General features: G+C 43.4%; 1 protein-coding gene across 6 annotated transcripts in view; it reads left to right on the forward strand.

The window, feature by feature from the left end:
* Positions 1-22,520, forward strand: part of ABR (ABR activator of RhoGEF and GTPase) — a 400,130-nt gene that overhangs the window by 156,109 nt on the left and 221,501 nt on the right. For all 6 annotated transcript variants that reach the window (XM_075854349.1, XM_075854352.1, XM_075854350.1 and 3 more), the window contains one exon: positions 19,579-19,763. In XM_075854349.1, coding sequence (XP_075710464.1) covers positions 19,579-19,763 — 185 coding nt within the window. The remainder of the gene's footprint in view (positions 1-19,578; positions 19,764-22,520) is intronic.

Below are 22,520 nucleotides of genomic sequence, written 5' to 3' on the forward strand. Positions count from 1 at the left end.
AGTTCCCGTGCAAGTATCGCCGGATCTCGCTAGTCTTCGGCAGAGCGGCTGGCAACTTCTATCAGATACTCTTATCCTATTATCCATTAACTACATTTCTCTTCATCTTATGGTGACGTAGCCACGATGAGAGGGTGCGCTGATGCAGTTTGAGAAAGCACAAAAACTAAACTCTCGGGGGGGGAGTGGTCCTGGCTCATTCCGTCTGCTGTCTCTAATTGGAGCAGGCTGTGGGGGGCGCGGTCAGTCCTCGCCGCCCCACATCCTCTCTGATGACGCAGTACAGGAAGTGGGGCAGCGCCATCTTTGTACCCCGCATCAGACGCCACCTATCCTCCATCCGGTCATATCACCTCCTCCTCTTGACTCATAACACCTGGGATGCGCAGTATATAAGAGTGGGCACGAGCAGCTTGACCCCAACCCCGGACGAAGGCAGGTGCCGAAACGCGCGTCGGGTGTAGACGTCCCATCTTTGCATCACAATGTCTACTGGTATGTTGAACAAATACTTGCCATCTTCAGCAGCTTGCACAAAACTTTGCCTATAACTCTTTGATTACACTTCAAAACCAGCTTTTGCACACCTAAACTGCTCTATACTATTGTATCCTGTTGGCGTTGTTTATACATTTTCTTTTTTACTTAAATCGCCACTACTGTACGAAATATATGCATATATGTGTTTTAGCCAGGTATGCTGCTATTTATTTATTCGCTGCCATAATACCCTATTGTTTCCAACATGTTGACCAAATTAGCACATCTGATTTATGATTGATGTGACGTCCTTTTTTATTGTGTGACTTATCCTTATTTCCATCTTTTTACTTGTCTCATGTCTCTATTCAATAAAGATTGTATATATATTTTTTGTACTTCACGTGCTTCAAGTCGATCATTTTTTCTTTGTCAGTTTCTCATGCTAACTTCTATCAGAGGCAGAATCAACTGCAGGTACGTATGAACTACAATTGAAAGTTAGGACAGGGAGGCTATTAGCTTGCACTCAGGTGGATTAAAAACAGATCATCACAAAGTGTGTGTTCACAAATGCCAGAAGTCTAGCAAGCAAAATGGGGGAGCTGGAGGCCTTGTTACTGGAAGAAAATATAGATATAGTTGGTGTTGCTGAAACATGGCTGGACTCTACACATGATTGGGCTGTAAATCTACAGGGTTTTACACTCTTTCGGAAAGCCAGGACAAATAGGAAAGTTGGTGGTGTATGTCTGTATGTGAGAAGTGATATGAAGGCGAGTGTGAAAGAGACCTTAGAGGGTGAAGATTGTGAGGAGGTTGAAACCTAGTGGGTGGAATTACAAAGTGAGGTAAACACTGAAAAAATTACTTTTGGTGTAATCTATAAATCCCCCCCCCCCCCCCCATATAACTGAGGAGATGGAAGTTCAGCTATATAAACAGATGGAGCGGGCTGCACAGGCGGGTACTGTAGTGATAATGGGAGATTTTAATTACTGGGATATTAATTGGTGTCATGGTTCGGCTTCAACTACAAAGGGGAGACATTTCCTCAACCTGTTGCAGGAAAATTTTATGGGCCAGTTTGTGGAAGACCCGACTAGAGGTGAAGGTCTGTTGGATCTAGTAATTTCTAATAATGCAGAGCTTGTTGGGAATGTCAATGTTCGTGAAAACCTCGGTAACAGTGATCATAATATAGTTATATATTACATATACTGTAAAAAACTAACAGGCTGGGAGGGCAAAAACACAATTTTAAGAAGGCCAATTTCCCCAGGTTGAGGACTGCAATTCAAGATATGGACTGGGAAAAACAAATTTCAAATAATGGTATAAATGGGAGGGTAACAAGTATAAACGACTCAAATTAAACCCCACATGGCTTACACCTTCTGTAAAAAGGACAATACATGACAAAAAAAGGGCATTTGAAAAATACAAATCTGAGGGTACAGCTGTAGCCTTTTTAAGTTATAAAGAGCTTAAAGAGGCTCTGTCACCAGATTCTCAAATCCCTATCTCCTATTGCATGTGATCGGCGCTGCAATGTAGATAACAGTAACGTGTTTTGTTTTTTTTAAACGTTCATTTTTGGCCAACTTATGACCTATTTTATATATATATATATATATATATATATATGCAAATGAGGTTTGAAATGGACAACTGGGCGTTTTTTTTCGTTATGTCCAACTGGGCGTGTATTGTGTTTTTAACTGGGCGTGTTTACGTGTATGACGCTGACCAATCAGTGACCAGTCAGCGTCATACACTCCTCTCCATTCATTTACACAGCAGGGCTCTGCAGCCACATACACAGAGATTAACGTTAATCAAGTGTCCTGATAATGAATACACATGAAATCCAGCCTGACACTTCTGGCAAGGGAAACTAAATCTCGCGAGATTACGGAGGTAAATGAGATTTCGTTTCACTTGCTGAAAATCTCACAGAAAAGATTCAGAAGTGTCAGGATTTTGAATACACATGACGTCCAGGCTGGATGATCATGTGTATTCATTATCAGGACACTTGATTAACGTTAATCTCTGTTTATGTGGCTGCACATCGCTACTGTGTAAATGAATGGAGATGAGTGTATGATGCTGACTGGTCACTGATTGGTCAGCGTCATACACGTAAACACGCCCAGTTAAAAACACAATACACGCCCAGTTGGACATAACGAAAAAAAAACACCCAGTTGTCCATTTCAAACCTCATTTGCATATATATATAAAATAGCTCATAACTTGGCAAAAAATGAACGTTTAAAAAAAACAAAAAAAAACTTTACTGTTCTCTACATTGCAGCGCCGATCACATGCAATAGGAGATAGGGGTTTGAGAATCTGGTGACAGAGCCTCTTTAATAAAATCTGTGAAAAGGTAATAAAATCAGCAAAAATACAAAATGAGAGGCAGATGGCGAAGGATAGTAAAACAAATCCCAAAACATTCTTCAAGTATATAAATGCAAAAAAGCCAAGGTCTGAACATGTAGGACCCCTAGATAGTGGTAATGGGGAGTTGGTCACAGGGGATCAAGAGAAGGCAGAGTTACTAAATGGGTTCTTCAGCTCTGTATATACAGCAGGAAAAAGAGCAGCTGATGTAGCCGCTGCCGGTGCTGTTAATATATCAGTTGATATACTGAATTGGATTAATGTAGATATGGTCCAAGCCAAATAAAATAAAATAAATGTACACAAGGCCCCGGGACCAGATGGGTTAAACCCTAGAGTTCTTAACCCCTTCCCGACATATGACATACAGTTACGTCATAGCCGGGACGGGGAAGTATGGAGCGGGCTCACGCAGTGAGCTCGCTCCCTACGATGCCGGTGTCTGCTGTGTTACAGCCGACACTTCAGAGTAACTAGCGGCATCGCGCTTGAGTGCTATCCCGAAGGTTGCTATGGCTGCCTGGGGGCCTAATGAAGACCCCCAGGTCTGCCATCTTTGTACACCTATTAAGTCCTGCCTCTGGCAGGGCTTAATAGATGCCTGTCAGAATCACTATCTACTGCAATACATTAGTATTGCAGTATATCGTGCAAGCGATCTAACAATCGCTGGTTGAATTCCCCTAGGGGTACTAATTTAAAAAAAAGTAAAAATGAGTTAAATAAAGTTTTTGGGGTTTTTTTGTGTAAAAAATAAAAAAAAAACCTTTTCCCATTTTCCCCCTAGAGCAGGGGTGGGCAAACTTTTTGACTCGCGGGCCACAATGGGTTCTAAAATTTGACAGAGGGGCCGGGCCAGGAGCATTTGGAGGGAGTGTTTGGGCCGGATATACTAAAGCATTAAATGTAGTGTGTGCAAACCTCATAGCACAGTAAGAACACTACAACCCAATTTATTAACTGTCTTTCAAATGTGAAAAATAGCCCTTATCAGTTAATAAATTTGTCTCAAGGAATATGCAAGATATGGCATTTACATACTATTTCGCAGATACTGGGAGAAGGAAATGTAAATAGATTAAAATAACATACGCACTGTGATTTATCAAGAAAAAAGTTCTGTTGACTCTGTAAATTAGCTGCCAACCTCTGAGCAGTAGCCGCCCGTTCTTGTGTTGACTGCTTGCTAGCATAGTTTGCATGCTTCGTGGCAAAGTGACGGCTGATATTGTACTCTTTGAAAACCGAAGGGCTTAATGGTGACGTGAAACGAAGTGAAAATTAAAGTGAAATAAAGAGAAATACGCGCCACATTAACCCCTTAATGACCGGGCCATTTTGCACGTTAATGACCAAGGATTATTTTTTGTTTTTCCACGGTCGCATTCCAAGAGTCGTAACTCTTTTTTTATTCCGTCGACATAGCCGTATAAGGGCTTGTTTTTTCCGGGACGAGTTGTATTTTGTAATTGTACCATTTTTAGATGCTTATAGCATATTGATTAACTTTTATTAACTTTATTTTAGGAGAGAATTGAAAATAAGCAGCTATTCCAGCATTAATTTTCACGTTATAAATTTACGCCGTTTAAATAACATGTTAACTTTATTCTATGGGTCGGCACGATTACAGGGATACCAAATGTGTAAAGGTTTTATATGTTTTTTCTACGTTTGCACAATAAAAACCCTTTTAGAAAAAAATTACTTGTTTTTGCATCGCCGCGTTCCAAGAGGCGTAATTTTTTTATTTTTCCGTCGATGTGGCCGTACGTGGGATTGATTTTTGCGGGACAATGTGTAGTTTTCATTAGTACTATTTTGGGGTACATAGGACTTATAGATGAACTTTTATTTTATTTTTTATGGGGGGAATGGGAGAAAAGAGAATTTTGCCGTTTTTTGCGTTTTCTTTGGACGCCGTTCATCCGGCGGTTTAATTAATGTGTTCATTTTATTGGTCAAGTTGTTACGATCGCGGGGATACCATATATGTGTATGTGTGATTTGTTTTGACCGTTTTATTAAATAAAACCACTTTTTGGGGCAAAAAAGTAGTTTTATTTGACTTTGACTGTAATTTTTTTTATTTTTTTTTTCACAAACTTTATTTAACGGTTTTACTTTTTTTTTTTTAGTCCCACCAGGGGACTTCACTATGCGATATGCCGATCGCATATATAATGCTTTGGTATACTTCGTATACCAAAGCATTATTGCCTGTCAGTGTAAAACTGACAGGCAACCTGTTAGGTCATGCCTCTGGCATCGCCTAACAGGCAGATGCTGAAGACAGACCTGGGGGTCTTTGTTAGACCCCCGGCTGTCATGGAAACCCGACGGCGACCCGCGATTTGTTTGCGGGGGCGCCGATCGGGAGACAGAGGGAGTTCCCCCCCTCTGTCAAACACATTAAATGCCGCTGTCACTGTTTACAGCGGCATTTAATGGGTTAAACTGCCGGAATCGGCGCGTGCTTCGATTCCGGCAGTTGCAGCAGGAGCCAGGCTGTGTATAACAGCCGTGCTCCTGCCGCTGATCGCGTGGGTAAACTGTCAGTACCCGCGCGATCACAGGACGGATATATCCGTCCTCCTGCGCGAACTAGCAGCTGCTGAGGACGGATATATCCGTCCTTCGGCGTTAAGGGTTTAACAACGGTCAATGTGTTTTGAGTGCGCCATCTATTGGGAAAACGTGGGCATTGCAGGGAAAGGGGAAAAAAAAGGAGGTTTTTACTATTATTTGGACAAGTTCGGCGGGCCGGATTAAAAAGCCTAACGGGCCGTATGTGGCCCGCGGGCCGTAGTTTGCCCATGTCTGCCCTAGAGCATAGTAAAAAAATAAAAATATACATAATTGGTATCGCCGCGTCCGTAAAAGTCTGAACTATCACAATATATCATTATTTAACCCGCACGGTGAACGCCGTAAAAAAAAAAAAATTGCAAATGCCAGAATGTCTATTTTTTGGTCACCTAATCTCCCACAAAAAAATAAATAAAAAGCTTATCCCGCAAAAAATAAGCCCTCATACCACTTAATCGACGGAAAAATAAAAAAGTTATGGCTCTCGGAATTTGGCGGCGCAAAATACATTTTCTTTCTAACACTTCGGTTTTTACTTGTAAAAGTAGTAAAATATAGAAAAAACTATACATATTTGGTATCGCCGTAATCGTATTGACCCGCAAAATAAAGTTCACATGGTTTAATTGCACAGTGAATTCCGTAAAAACAGCGCGCAAAAAGCCATGGCGGAATCGCAGTTTTCATTTTCTACCCCACAACTAAGTTTTTTCCCCCCTTTCCTAGTACGTTATAGGGCAAAATAAATGGTGCTACGAAAAACTACAACTCGTCCCGCAAAAATCAAGCCCTCATAATACTATATCAACAGAAAAGTAAAGACGCTATGGCTTCTGGAATGTGGAGAGGAAAAAACAAAACTGAAAATCTGAAAGTTGTTTGTCGGAAAGGGGTTAAAGAGCTTAGTTCTATTATTTCTGTCCCCCTCTTCATAATATTTAGCGTTTCTCTTGGATTGGTATAGTTCCTAGAGACTGGCGCAGGGCAAATGTGGTGCCTATTTTCAAAAAGGGCTCTAGGTTTTCCCTGGGTAATTATAGACCAGTAAGCTTAACATCCATCGTGGGGAAAATATTTGAGGGGGCTATATACAGGATTATGTGACAAAAAATAGGGTTATATAAGTGACAGCCAGCACGGTTGTTCGTATGAAGAGGTGAGCAGAAGCCTAGACAGGGGCTGCTGTGGATATAGTGTTTTTGGACTTTGCAAAGGCATTTGACACTGTCCCTCATAGACGTCTAATGGGTAAATTAAGGACTATAGGTTTAGAAAGTATAGTTTGTAATTGGATTGAGAATTGGCTCAAGGACCGTATCCAGAGAGTTGTGGTCAATGATTCCTTCTCTGAATGGTCCCCGGTAATAAGTGGTGTACCCCAGGGTTCAGTGCTGGGACCACTATTATTCAACTTATTTATTAATGATATAGAGGATGGGATTAATAGCACTATTTCTATTTTTGCAGATGACACCAAGCTATGTAATATAGTTCAGTCTATGGAAGATGTTTGTGAATTGCAAGCGGATTTAAACAAATGAAGTGTTTGGGCATCCAGTTAGCAAATTAAGTTTAAAGAGGCTCTGTCACCAGATTTTGCAACCCCTATCTCCTATTGCAGCAGATCGCCGCTGCAATGTAGATAAGAGTAACTGTTTTTTTTTTTTTAAACGAGCATTTTTGGCCAAGTTATGACCATTTTTATATTTATGCAAATGAGGCTTTCTAAAGTACAACTGGGCGTGTATTATGTATGTACATCTGGGCGTTTTTACTTCTTTTACTAGCTGGGCGTTCTGACGAATCAGCATCATCCACTTCTCTTCACAACGCCCAGCTTCTGGCAGTGCACAGACACAGCGTGTTCTCGAGAGATCACGCTGTGTCGTCACTCACAGGTCCTGCATCGTGTCGGACGAGCGAGGATACATCGGCACCAGAGGCTACAGTTGATTCTGCAGCAGCATCAGCGCTTGCAGGTAAGTAGCTACATCGACTTACCTGCAAACGCCGATGCTGCTGCAGAATCAAATGTAGCCTCTGGTGCCGATGTGTCCTCGCTCGTCCGACACGATGCAGGACTTGGGGCAGGAAGTGAGTGACGTCACAGCGTGATCTCTCGAGAACACGCTGCGTGTCTGCACTGCCAGAAGCTGGGCGTTGTGAAGAGAAGTGGATGATGCTGATTCGTCAGCATCATACACTCCCATTCACAACGCCCAGCTAGTAAAAGAAGTAAAAACGCCCAGATGTACATACACATAATAAACGCCCAGTTGTACTTTAACTTTAAACACGCCCAGTTGTACTTTAGAAAGCCTCATTTGCATAAAAATAAAAATGGTCATAACTTGGCCAAAAATGCTCGTTTTTAAAAAAAAATAAAACGTTACTCTTATCTACATTGCAGCGCCGATCTGCTGCAATAGGAGATAGGGCTTGCAAAATCTGGTGACAGAGCCTCTTTAATGTAGATAAATGTAAAGTTATGCATGTGTGTACCAACAACCTGCATGCATCATATGTCCTAGTGGGAGTAGAACTGGGAGAGTCACTTGTTGAGAAGGATCTGGGTGTACTTGTAGATCATAAACTAAATAACAGCATGCAATGTCAATCAGCTGCTTCAAAGGCCAGCAAGATATTGTTGTGTATTAAAAGAGGCATGGACTCGCGGGACAGGGATATAATATTACCACTTTACAAAGCATTAGTGAGGCCTCATCTAGAGTATGCAGTTCAGTTCTGGGCTCCAGTTCATAGAAAGGATGCCCTGGTGTTGGAAAAAATACAAAGAAGAGCAACGAAGCTAATAGGGGGCATGGAGAATCTAAGTTATGAGGAAAGATTGAAAGAATTAAACCTATTTAGCCTTGAAAAAAGACGACTAAGGGGGGACATGATTAACTTATATAATATATGAATGGCACATACAAAAAATATGGTGAAATCCTGTTCCATGTTAAACCCCCTCAAAAAACAAGGGGGCACTCCCTCCGTCTGGAGAAAAAAAGGTTCAACCTGCAGAGGCGACAAGCCTTTACTGTGAGAACTGTGAATCTATGGAATAGCCTACCGCAGGAGCTGGTCACCGCAGGGACAGTAGATGGCTTTAAAAAGGCTTAGATAATTTCCTGGAACAAAAAAATATTAGCTCCTATGTGTACATTTTTTTTACCTTCCCTTTCCCCATCCCTTGGTTGAACTTAATGGACATGTCTTTTTTCAACCGTACGAACTATGTAACATCTTCCTGTGTAACCTGGAAGATGCGCTGCTGAGATTATAAAAATGTATGGGGATGAGCTATCTGAGTAACGATCGTTCGTACCTATACACAAGCAACCATTTCTCAGTGTCAAAGGCGCAAACGAGCGATCTTGTTGATCGGTGCTCGTCTACACGGCCCACGTCCATACCTCCCAACCGTCCCGGATCCGGCGTGACAGTCCCGGTTTCTCACCGCTGTCCCGAGCGGTCTGTAAATGTCCCGCTGGGCGCTGCATCAGAAGGCAGGAGTCTTGCGGCGGTGTTCTCACTGGGATTTGTGCCGGCCCGTGAGTGGACCAGTCCAGTCACCAGACATGTCACCAGACATGGTTCACTCCCGGGCCGGCATCGACACCAGTGAGAACGCCACTGCAAGACTCTTGCCTTCTTCTGACGGTGAGTGATGGGGCTAGTCACACGACCGATTATTTTGACGGCCCCCTAAGTCTATGGGGCAGGGTAATACACGACCATCACCGGATGTGTCCCGAGTGACGGCCGTGTCTTCCGTCGCTCGCCCTCCTCCTCACAGTGCAGAGTGCATGCGGGGAGGAGGGGGGTCTTTTTTTGCTCCCTATAGGAGTTGGAATCCCCAATCCCCGGCCGTGGATTGGGGATTCCGCTACAGTAGAAGTGAGTGACTACACTGTCCATATATGGACTCAGTGACGTCACTCACTTCTGAAGCGGAAACCCCGACCCTGTGGCCGGGGATTCCTCTCCAGGAGAAGACAGTGACCACACTGTCCATATATGGACATTGAAGTCAGTGACTGCTCCTGGAAGGGGGGGGGCTGGGTGGCATTACCTGCAGGGGGCTGGGTGGCATTTACCTGCAGGGGGCTGGGTGGCATTTACCTGCAGGGGGCTGGGTGGCATTTACCTGCAGGGGGCTGGGTGGCATTTACCTGCAGGGGGCTGGGTGGCATTTACCTGCAGGGGGCTGGGTGGCATTTACCTGCAGGGGGCTGGGTGGCATTTACCTGCAGGGGGCTGGGTGGCAATTACCTGCAGGGGGCTGGGTGGCATTACCTACAGGGGGCTGGGTGGCATTACCTACAGGGGGCTGGGTGGCATTATCTACAGTGGGCTGTGTGTGGCAACAAATTTAAATGAAATTCATCCGATTTTAAAACGGACAGGGAAAAAAAGGATGCAAAACGGGTCAAAAACGGCAACACGGCCCGGAACGAAATCGGAACGGATGCAAAACGGCCGTTTTTATCGGCCGACACTCGGACCCTGTCGTGTGAATAAAGCCTACCTCTACGACTCTCCGCTCTGGTGGCAATGTGGCACCTACAGGAGTTCTGTGTGTGGCGCTATCTACAGGGGTGCTGTGTGTGGCGCTATCTACAGGGGTGCTGTGTGTGGCGCTATCTACAGGGGTGCTGTGTGTGGCGCTATCTACAGGGGTGCTGTGTGTGGCGCTATCTACAGGGGGGCGGTGTGTGGAGCAATCTACAGGGGGGCTCTGGTGGATGATTTTTCCATTGACCGGTAGCAGTTACACAACTGGGAAAAAAAAATCCCCATCATGTATCTCTGCTACCTGTCAATTGAAAAGTCATCCACCACAGGGTCTCCCTCTTGATTTTCATTGTTCTCAGCCTTTTGGTTTGTCCTGCAGCTGCTGCTGCCGCAAATGTTATACCCAAGATAGGAAAAGTAACATAAAGACGACACAACCGGACCCATAATATCTGTGATATCCAGACAGTCTAGAGATCCGCAGTGAGAATGTGCGCCTGTTGTTTGCAGAAGGATCTGGCTGTGATTTGAGATTTGACGTGTTGATGCGGAATATTGGGCGTGGTTAGGGGGCGTGGCTTAAAAATGTCCCTCTTTTCCAAATTCAAAAGTTGGGAGGTATGCACGTCTGCTGTGTAATAGGACCCGAAGTCTTTAAAATATAACATGCCTTGTAGAACAAATTTTTTTTTTTGGAGCTAAACAGTTAACCCAGTATCTTGCCTGCGGGAGTTCTTTGAAAATAATTATAGTCCTCCCACGGCTTATCACGCAACACAAGATCTCATTCTACTCATCTCTCCCTCTGCTTCTTCATTAACCTCTCCGTTCCTAAACTCATTTATACTGCTAACCAGGCCTCAAGTAACCATTAAACTGGACCATCATCTTATTACATCTCTCTAGATCCTACATTTGAAACTGTATTCCATTTATCTGTTTAAGGGGAACAAAGATTTATTTTGGTCAAACAGGATGAACAGACTGAGCAAATCTGTAAAATGGTCACAGAGGAAATCTGCAAATAGTACTTACATACATGTTTACTCAAGCGCCAAGAACAGTCGTCTAGGCAGAGAAGCTGCCTGGGCAAGATGTATGTACATATTCTGCCCACTGCCTGGACTAGCATCTGTAAGTAATCATACACACACAGCAATTGGCATACACTGAGGAGAGATCTTATGTTGCGGGTTTTCCCCATTGAATACAATGGGGAGGTAAAAGCCGCAACATATAGCAAATGTTGCGATCTTTCCGTCAGAAAAGCTGTGAAACCCCTACAAAATTAGCAAATCTGAAAAATAAAAAAATCGTTCAAATGTAATAAAAAAAATAATATATATATATATATATATATATATATATATATATATATATATATATCCATACTTTCCTGGCATTGCAATAGCAACGGCTCCTTGTTCCCCCAGCTGTTCTCCGTTCTGCTAACCCCCTGGAATGATAGGGGGTTGTAGGGACACGTCGCAATGGCAACGCCAGTGAAGTGAGTATTGTTTTGTTTTTTCTTGCTCTGCTTTCTGCATTGCAATTCTGGACAAAAATCTGCACCACAACTTGGTGCGGTCTTTTCGGCCGGAATTCCTTGTGGGTTTTAGGTCTGAAACGCTGCTTACTTTTCCACAGCGTATCCGACCTGTGTGAACATACACTAAATGTCATTGTAAGACCACATATCCTTCCATTTGCATATGTGTAAGCGCTTCGTTTCAGAAGAACTGACTTGGAATATTTCACATGAATTCATTACATGGTTGTATTTTTGGGTGATGGATCTCTTCAACTGGTAAAACATTGTGTGATTCATTTGTAAGCACTCTTGCTGTATGCTGTGCACCTATGAGGTGTTTTGTCACAATTTTAGTCCCAACCCTCTGTAATCATGTGACCTTGGTTGTGTTTTTTCAGACGCCATTTTCTAGTGTTTTACAGCATATAGAAAGCTTTGTTATTCCACCCGGATGAGTTTTTGGATCTCTTTTTCTTGGCTGCTGATCATGTCTTCTGAACCTGTGGCAAGTGTTCTGTTGGCCTGGCTCATCGCTTGTCGATTTGGCCAGCATTGTGGGAGCTACGTGTGGCCAGCAGTGTCTCCTGATGGGGCAGGCTTCAGTGCCGCACTGGTGTGGACGGGACTTCCTGCTTTTACTTTCTGTTGCTTGGCAACGGATCAGATAAAAGTGGATCACACATTGATGATTTCCATATGCAATCCGTTTTATTCTCACCATAGACTTGAATGGCCGAGTCTGAGCTGGAAAAACTGACCAGAATAGCACATGCACTGTGAATAGTCCCATTGACTGGTCTGGGTCAGAACGCTGTCCGTCTTTAAGTTCTGAAGAGAAAATCGGTCTTATCCGTAAGGCCTTATGCAAAGATTTGAATGTTGTTTTCCTTCAAGTTTAGAGGCCCTTTTACATGGGCAAATGATCAGGCAAACTAGCGTTCCCAATGATTGCCCTGTGTAAACAGGGCAACGATCAGCCGATGAATGGGGAAAAGCTCGTTCATCGGCTGATCACATCTTTTATGCAGCTAAAAAAATGATCACCAGTCGTCCGTACACCTCCTTGTGTAAACAGGGAGATGTCCTGCCGACATGATGCAAATGCATTGGGACAAGTGATCGTAGTAACGATTGTTTGTCCCCATACTAAACGATCATTGCTGCCTTTAAAGGGAGCAATGAGCGCCGATTGACAAGCTGTATTGTCGGTCAGCGCTAGTTTTAAAAGTGGTAAACACGGGCGAGATCTGCCAGTGTAAAACCACCTTAAGTTTAGACAAACTGTTAACAAAATACTTCTACTCTACCAGACCTATTATCCTGAAAGACTTGAAAGCTGTACTGTAATTGCACGATTTTACACTTTTTTGTAATTTGATGCATTTATGAGCTTTGTTGTTTAGCTGCTGCATGTCATTTGGACATCGAAAAACTATGATCGGTCCAGTTAACACAGATGTTGTGGCGCTGATTTTGAAGCGGAAACAGTGTCTGAATCGGTGCCAAATAACATCCGAAAATGCCCCTAGTTGATCTCAATGGGAGGCAGAGGCGTTTTTTTTTTTTTAGGCTGTGTTCACACGACCTATTTTCAGACGTAAACGAGGCGTATTATGCCTCGTTTTACGTCTGAAAATAGGGCTACAATACGTCGGCAAACATCTGCCCATTCATTTGAATGGGTTTGCCGACGTACTGTGCAGACCTGTTATTTACGGGTCGTCGTTTGACAGCTGTCAAACGACGACCCGTAAAAATACAGCCTCGTCAAAAGAAGTGCAGGACACTTCTTTGGACGTTTTTGGAGCGGTTTTCTCATAGACTCCAATGAAAACAGCTCCAAAAACGGACGTAAAAAACGCTGCGAAAACGGCGCGAAAAATGCAGCGAAAAATGTGAGTTGGTCAAAAAACATCTGAAAAGCAGGGTCTGTTTTCCCTTGAAAACAGCTCTGGATTTTCAGACGTTTTTGGTCACTACGTGTGCACATACCCTGAATGTTTTTGTTTTTCCCCGGCTGGCTTTTAGCCGTCTGCGGGAAAAAAAAAAGTGGCATGTCTGTTCTTGCCATGGTTCCGCCTCTGACCTCCCATTGAAATCAACAGGGAGCAGAAAAAAACCCTTGGCGCTAGTTTCCGAGCATTTCTCACGCCATATTTTGCCCGCAGTCCTCGATGGCCGTGGGCGAAAGACTCGGAGGAAAACACGGCAAAAAAGTGCGGGCAGTACAAAATCTGCCTGCAAAAAACGGAACTAGGCCATACAAGAGGGGGCGGTTAGACTGGTCGTATTATGATTCGATATGTAAATCCTACGCACTAGCAGAAATACTTAAAAAATTAGCTGAAGAGTTAGCTCCTTAAAGGGAATGTGTCGCTGGAAATAAATATTATTTTTTTTTTTTTTTTGTTCGTATATAAATTATTACACATTGTTCTAATTTTTTCACAAGTCAGGAAATATTATAAATTAGATTCTAATTTAAAAAAATTTCCATGTGCTGGTCACTAGAGGGAGCAATTCCCAAAATTGCAGCATTGGCATGTGGTAAAGCAACCTCATTGCTTTATGCTGCAAAATTGGAGAATACACACTCGCTCTAGTATGCTCAAACAATCCCCCCTCCTTTATCCTGGCTAGTGCCAGGAGAAGGAGGGGTTTGAATGTTCAAACCTCCTACACTGTGTGCCGCCATTTTTTTGAGCGAATGCAGTGTGTAGGAGGATTAAATACAGTGGTAATCAGACAGTATAACACGAACATACACACACATCGCATACACAAACATAACTTAAGCTCCTGCTGTCGCTGCCTCCACTCCCTCCGCTCCTAGTCCTTGCGTCTGAACATATGGCCGGAAGCCACGACCGGAAGTAGTCATCTTACTGTCCGGCCGCGGCTTCCGGTCCCCATGAAAATGGCGCCGGATGTCGCTCTGCCGAAGACCTTCCTTTTGGAATGTGTGGGAGCGGCGCATGCGCCGTTTCCACACAGACGGCGTACGCTATAGTGAATGGAACGGCTCCCGTTCACATTCTCTATGGGGATGTATGTGCCGTATTCCATCTCTGTATGTGTCGTTAATCGACACACACAGAGATGAAGAAAAAAAATGGCAGCCCCCATAGAGAAGTAAAAGAAAGTAAAAGTAAAACACAAATAACACAAATAAATTTTATTTTAATGACATACTAAAAGCAATAACCTATAAAAAGAATTTTTTTTGTGACACCTTCCCTTTAAAAGTAATAAAGGACTTATAAGGATATTTCTGTCTAAGCACAAACCTTAAAGGGGTTGTACAGGATTAGCAAAACCTATCTGCTTTCTTCCAAAAACAGCGCCACAAATTCTGCAGGTTTTGGAGCTCAGCCCTGTTTACTTCAATGGAGCGATGCTGTGATACCAGATACAACCATATGGACAGGTGTGGCACTGTTTCCGGAGGAAAGCAACTGTTTTTCTAATCCTGGACTTCTCCATTAATAGAAACGTTACTTCCCAATATCATTAAGTAGGAAAAACTTTTAATAGGATTAGTTTCCCTTTAAATAATTCCTTATCTTAATGTCTTTGGTGGAGCAGCTATATTGCTGATGGCTATATCGAGGGTGTACAGTGTTCCCTGAGTACTGTGTACTCATGGGGTAAAAGCTATTGATCGGCGTGTACTTTTTCCCTGACTTTACGTCTACGTCCTGCTTTTACTGTACATTAATTATGCAAATGAGCACTAACCATCCTGGAAAGTGGAGGTGCATGATGGATTGTCTTGCTGGAGGAGGGTTCAGATGACTTTAAGGCCTTATTCTTACGAACGCGTTAAACGTCCGTGTGACGGCCATTGAAACAACGGCCGTCACACGGACCTATGTAATTCAATGTGGCCGTTCACACGGCCGTTGTTTAAACGGACCGTGTAAAGGGTCCGTAAGATAATAGGACCTGTCCCGCAGAGCATGGATGAACCTCGGATGTGAAAAACTGCAGTTTTTCACGTCCGAGATGCGCAACGCCCGTGTGAATCTAGCATCTAGCCTAAGGCTATGATTTCTTAGACAAGATTGTAATTTCAACTCTTGCAGCGAAAGATTGAGTCATGATCCGACATATTTCCTGTATCAAAGTTTTTCTATAAACTTCAAATTTCTAAAGTTATTTTCCTAATTGTTCAGATTGTCATTTTTTCTTTTTAACATTTTACGGGCAACAGTTAGGCCACATTCACACGAACGTGAAAAAAATGGCCATTACAAACTGATCAAGTGTCAGTTTTCATGGCCATTTTGCAACAGTGTGGAAGTTTTCATCCATTTCCACTCAGTCTGTCCGTTTTTAATGGCTGTAAAAAAAAAAAAAAAAGATGGATTTCATTTGGTTTTTTTTCGGTCACAACCCCCTGAAAACACCAGTGCCTATGTATATAGTGCCGCAATATCCCTGTAGATAGTGCCACAGTGCCTATTGTAGATAGTGCCACAGAGCCCACATAGTGCCACAGTGCCCATGTAAAATATCGCCACAGTGTCCCCTGTAGATAGTGCCACATTGCCCATGTAGATAGCGCCAGTGTCCCCTGTAGATAGTGCCACACCCCGATATAGCACCTGGCATGTAGCTGGCACTCCCCTTGTAGATACCAACCCCGCTTGTAATTAGCAGCCCCCTCCCCCATAGATAGCGCCACTGTAGCTCACTATAGGAGCGAAATCCCTCTTGCCGGGGATTCCTCATAGACGGAGCCTCTGTCCATATCTGGACAGTGACGTCAGGAGAGTGGAATCCCCTGCCAGAGCGGGCTGGGAATTCCGCTCCAGAAGTAACCGCTTGACGTCACTGTCTATATAGATAGAGATATATATATATAGTGACGCCGCTGGCTTATCTAGGAGCCGAATCCCTTGCGAGAGCGGGGTCTGGCAGCCGTGGATTCCGCTCGTACAGGAAGCTACAGTGGCGCTATCTACGGGGGTTTGGGGAGTGAGGTTTGCTATCTTCAGTCAGGGGGTGCTATCTACTTGGAGGGGTGCTATCTAGGGTTGTCATGATACCAGAATTTGGACTTAGGAAATCGATACTTGCCAACAATAATAATAATAAAAAAAGTTCTTCCATTTTCTGATGTGAGGCGCGAGGTGTGATGAATTTTGAACCTCCATGTGCCTCACATTAATAGTAATTAACCCCATCATGTCCATTATGACTGAGGAACATGGGGTTAATTAATATTATGTGAGGCACATGGAGGTTCAAAATTCATAATACCTCGTACCTCACATTATTAAGTGAAAGCAATTTTTATTTTCTAACGGCGTAAACATCATAAATGACGGCATACATTTTTATTAAGGTCGCGACGATACAGCATATGTGTATATTTTATGTATTGAGATTTATTTTAATGTTTACTGTAAAAAATGTTTTGTTTTTTTATTTACCATTACTTTTATTTTTTACTTATTTTATTTTTAAACTTTAATGTACTGGCATTTAACTATATACGGATAGTACACAGGCAGTTGTTAGGCCATACCGAAGTATGCCCTAACATCAAGAAATATAGTCAGACAGCCCTGGGGTCCTTCAATGAACCCTGGGATCTCTGCCCATATATGGTATGCCCCCTGATCCCCTGTGACGCGATCCAAAGGGCATCCCCTCCCTCATTTACCCCTTGAATGCTGCGGTCGGCTTTGATTGCGGCACTCGGGAATAGCGATGGCAATGAGAGGTTTCTCTGATCTCCTTCGTTAAACGTGGTTGCGCCAGTGTAATACAGCCATTTCCCCGCTCCTGACAATAAGTGTGTGTGCGCGGCCAGTATGAGGTGATTCGGCCGGCACTTCACTAATGAGCGCCGGCACGGAAGACAGAACATGAGGGTGTTTTGAAGCGCACCCAACACGTTCTGTCTTTAGTGCCGGCAATCATTAGTGCAGCGCTGGTCGCATCACATCATGGTGGCTATGCACACACATTTGTCAGGACTCCAGGTGTAATACAGCCATTGCCCCGCTCTCATTCATTCATGTGTTACAATACTAAGCTGTTTCGATGCATCATGCAACCCTAGTGCTATCTATAAGACTGAAGTCCCCGGCCAGAGATCTTGCGATGCGCTGGCCTGGGATTCCATTGTTGAAAGCCCTGACTTCACTGTCCTTATATGGACAGTTATGTCAAGGGCTTCCCTGGGCTCAACACTCAAAGTAGCGCTGCGTGCGGGGAGTCCTCGGCCAGGATCAGTTTTTACTGGCCGTTACAAGGATTGTTTCCTAAAAAATGGACGGTAAAAACTGATCCATTGACTTCTATGGGAGCCGTCTGGCTGTGAAAATGGCCAAAACGAGTGCATGTCCTATTTATAGACGGACAATATTGATGGGCCGTTAAAAAGACTGCCATGTGAATAGACCCATGGAACTTCATTGTCCTGAAAACGGCCGTGCGACGGCCATCACACGGACGTTTTTCACTGTCGTGTGAATGTAGCCTAATACTGGGCAGTGTTGAGATTTTTATTTTCACCGCAAAAATCGCAAGTGTTTGTTTCGGAATTTTATTTCCCCGTTGAACCATTCAGCAGCATGAATTTTCATGCAGCGGATTAAAAACCAAATCTGCACTGTAGGTCAATTTCTGCTCGGAAATTTTCTGCAACGTTTGAATAATATTTGTTAACATCTCATCCACTTTGCTGCTACTCCAATACGCTGCTGATTTAGTGGCCACAAATCTGGACAGAAAATCTGCAGCAATTCCACTGTGTGTGAACGTAGCCTTACAGTTTATAGAAATGTTCCTATGTATGCTATTGAAATTGATAAGATACTATACATGGATTGTGGAGGCATGTTGCATGGAAAGCCTCCTCCTGTGCTCTTTACACCTGTCTTGCACTTGTCTTAATATGAACCGTGTCACTATATTTTGATAATTTGATCTGCAGATTGATGCGTTACACAGGGTGTTGAAGTTTAGTGTCAGGCATCGGCCATTTACCTGCGTTCTTTTCACTTTTTTTTTTTCATGTCCATTCTTTTACGCTTCATTAAACCCACTCCTCTCAACAGTAACCGATTAGGACTTTGTAAAGTGTCTGCACATTTTCTTAAAATCCTGCATTGAGGGTTGCTATGGATACGCCAGTTCCAGGGACTTACGGCCTATGATTTAGAGTTAAATGTTAAACATATAGAACATAAAACTGCGCTCTCAGGGGAGTAAAAAAAAAAGCCCCAAAACAATTGGCAAAGAAACATACGCAGTACTCCACAGTAAAGGTCTCCTTTTTACATGTACCTTTTATATAAATTGTATTTGTACAATAACTGGAGCTTTAAAATGGAAACCGTGAGCCCCCACACCCCCCTTCTGTCTCTCTGACTCAGAGAAGGAGGCAACGTGCAGGGCCCGGAATAGCTCTGATGCTGTCATCTGTGGACAGCCGCTGATTTTCCAGTTTTCACAAGCTCCCAGGCTTCCCCTAATCCTTCAGTCGTAGTGTGTTTCAGAGATGGTCAATTGACCTCTGTAATCTACCTTTACCTTTAACTCCAAGACTGGATCTTCTGGCTTCTTCTCCAGATTTCTGATGCTTCTCCTATGTGTTGTGCCTGTCTCTGCCTCTCTGTGCTCGTCTCAGTATATCTCTTTTCAGCATATATTTTTCCACTTTTTCAGTGCTCATTTTCTTTCATCATTTCTATATTTATGTTGCATTCTATTTTGTAGGTTGTAGAACTGGTATTTGTTTTCGGTTCTTTCCTTTACACCTTCTCATTTACATTTTTAAACTTGTTTGCCTATTTTTTTTTAGTCTATTCCGTGTTCCGTCAGCTTCCTCCTACCCGGTTGTGTGTTCATTTCCAGCCTATTCTTTCCTTCAACCTGTGCGCCATTTATTCCCTGTGCTCCTGTTTTCTTTTCACGTCTCCTCTCAAGAAGCTCAGATGCCAGTATGACCCCCAGGCACAAGCTATACCCCTCTTCATTGGCCGCTCTTATCGAAGGCACTCAACGGCCTTTCTTATTCCTTGTCACAGATTTCAACTACGGCACTGACGGGTACGACGCCGAAGGGAATGAGGAGCAGAAAAGCTCCCGTGAGGGGTCAGAAACTATGCCCTACATCGATGAATCTCCTACCATGTCCCCACAACTCAGTGCCAGAAGTCAGGACAGTGTGGATGGAGTCTCACCTACTCCGGCAGAGGGCTTACTTCCTGAGGTAAGAGATTTTTAAGTACTTCATGTTTATTTCTCTGGTGTGGTTAATGCTGTTCACAGAGGATATAATGATAATTTTTAATATGGCATGTCATTTTTTTTGTTTTTCTTTTACCTGGCTTTAAGATGTATTGAATTAGTAGATTTACTTCTCTGGTGTGAGGTGGAATCTCTCAACTACGATTGTATCTCTATTATTCTTAAGTGTTATATGGAATTTAACTCCTATAGAACGACATACTATATTGTACTGTCAACTTCTCTCTTCCTGAAACCGTTTTTATTGCTTTTTAATGTTTTGCCTTAGTGGCTCTTGTATATATGTGTGTATTAACTCCCAAACGAACGACGTTTAAGTTTCTACGATAATTTCCTTATGAAGCAGGAGATTCTCTGATATGGATTATATATTTTTTGCCCGTTTTAAATTTCTTTCATAGTCTGTTGTAAGTGGGGAGAAAAGTTAAAGGTTCATAAGCGTTTTCGGCTGGTCTGTAGTGGAACGGGACGGCACTTAAGGTGAGATCTGTTATGTTTCTTTTTCTCTGGTTCTTCTAACTCGTTGCCTGGATATTATGGATGTCAGAAATTACCCCGATGTGATGTGTGGGGGAGTGATTTTCTGTGTACTTTTAAGTGTCGTTAAATTAAGGCATATTGAATCAAGCGGTCTAGTTATTTATGACCTGAATTACACCCCATTGCCAGGCATAAAGGAGGTAAAAGATATGTAGCGAGTATACAGGGCTCCTTGTGCTGCCAGATTTGTTTCCCGGTCAGCAAAGGTATTTTGACGTTGCAAATTAAAACGTTCTATGCAGCGGGTATTTTTCCGCCAAAAACACAGATGCCTAGAGAAAATATAGTGTTGTATTACCTGCGGGTTCACCCAAAAAGGTTTCTGGCACCACTGCTAGGATTCCTTATCCATATGTCGGGTGCACACAGGTATGTTTTATTGCAGAATTCGCAAACCTCTTTAAAAATTGGTACTAAGCCACATTGAGTATTAAAAAGGGTGAAGCCTACTAGAGATATGACCAATTGATATGACTTTTCTACCAGTGATACGGGTGTACGAGGTATTAGTAATGGTGCCACTAGTGCACAATCGTATCTACAGCGGCCAACAACTGAGGAGCCACATGCAGGAGGTCAGCGAGCCACTGGTTAGGGAACACAGTTTTACAGTATTGTTCGCCCCAGTTATTGGATTTGCTGTGGCCTCACATTGCAATCCTCCTTATCCCACGTATGTATGAAACTCCAGCATCTCAATTGTGATTAGTTTCTTTGCTGCAACAGGCAGTTTTGGGGTTTTTAGAACATGATCTCTGGTCTTATGATTGTAACATCATCCAGTCAGCAGAAGATGACACATAGGTGTCACAAGCAGTGAGCAGCCAATACTGAGGCAACTACAGGTTACAATCTCATTATTAGTTACACCATTGACATTTTCTAACTTTGATTCTTAGTGCACTGGCCAGATACATATAACACGGTAGGACATCATGGCTGTGATCAAATCTATTGAAATGTGTTCTACTTTTTTTATTTCTATATTTTTTTCATGTTCTTTATGCTGTAATCGACTCCTTTCCACTAAAATAAAGAAAAAGGATCCGGTACAAGTCGCGGGTTAGAATTCCTATGTTTTTTTTAGAAAGCTAATGGGGCATCCCCTTCTCTCTATCCAGCACTGATAAGCAGCCTCTTCTCTCTATCATTGCTGGATAGAGAGAAGGGGCTGCCGATTAGTGCAGTGCAATATCTCCCTCTACATGTAAAGAGAAGCAGAGAAAACGGGTCCGTAAATACGGGTTAAAAACATGTGACAAAGGAGCCGAATTTACGCCAGTATTTACGGGAGGGAAAAAATACTGTTGTGTGCATGGGGCCTTAGACAGTATTTGTGAAGCCCTGCTTATTACATGCTGCACTCAGCTGCACATGTATGGGCAGGTGAAAGGTTCTCTTTAAGGTTCAGAAGGATAATTTCCATAGTAGGGCCTCATGCACATGAACGTATTTTTTCCCTCCTGTAAATACTGGCGTAAATACGGGTCCTTGGTCACACGTATTCGACCCTTATTGCACCAGTATTTACGTGCCCGTAAATACGGGTCCGGTGTCACCAGTATTCCACCCGTATTTACGGGCACGTTTTCGCTGCAAAATTGCACTAATTGGCAGCCCCTTCTCTCTATCTGTGCAGGATAAAGAGAAGGGGCAGCCCTTTCCGTAATAAAAGTAAAAGAAATTCATACTTACCTGGCCGTTGTCTTGGTGACGCGTCCCTCTTTCAACGTCCAGCCCGACCTCCCTAGATGACGCGGCAGTCCATGTGACCGCTGCAGTCCATGTGACCGCTGCAGCCTGTGATTGGCTGCAGCGGTCACATGGGCTGAAACGTCATCCCGGGAGGCAGGACTGGAGGAACAAGCAGGGAGTTCTGGGTAAGTATGAACGTCCTTTTTTTTTTTTTTTTTTTTACACGTTGATCTATATTGTGATCGGAAGTCACTGTCCAGGGTGCTGAGAGTTACTGCTGATCGTTTAACTCTTTCAGCACCCTGGACAGTGACTATCCCCTGACGTCGCCTAGCAATGCTCCCGTAATTACGGGTGCACACACACGTAGTCACCCGTAATTACGGGAGCCGTAATTATGGGCCTGCCCATGGGAGGTACCCGTGGCCAGTAGAAGTCTATGGGCCCGTAATTACGGGCGTTTTTACGTTTGTGTGCATGGGGC

The sequence above is a fragment of the Rhinoderma darwinii genome, chromosome 2 (genome assembly GCF_050947455.1).
Source record: "Rhinoderma darwinii isolate aRhiDar2 chromosome 2, aRhiDar2.hap1, whole genome shotgun sequence".
NCBI classification, from domain to species: domain Eukaryota; kingdom Metazoa; phylum Chordata; class Amphibia; order Anura; family Rhinodermatidae; genus Rhinoderma; species Rhinoderma darwinii.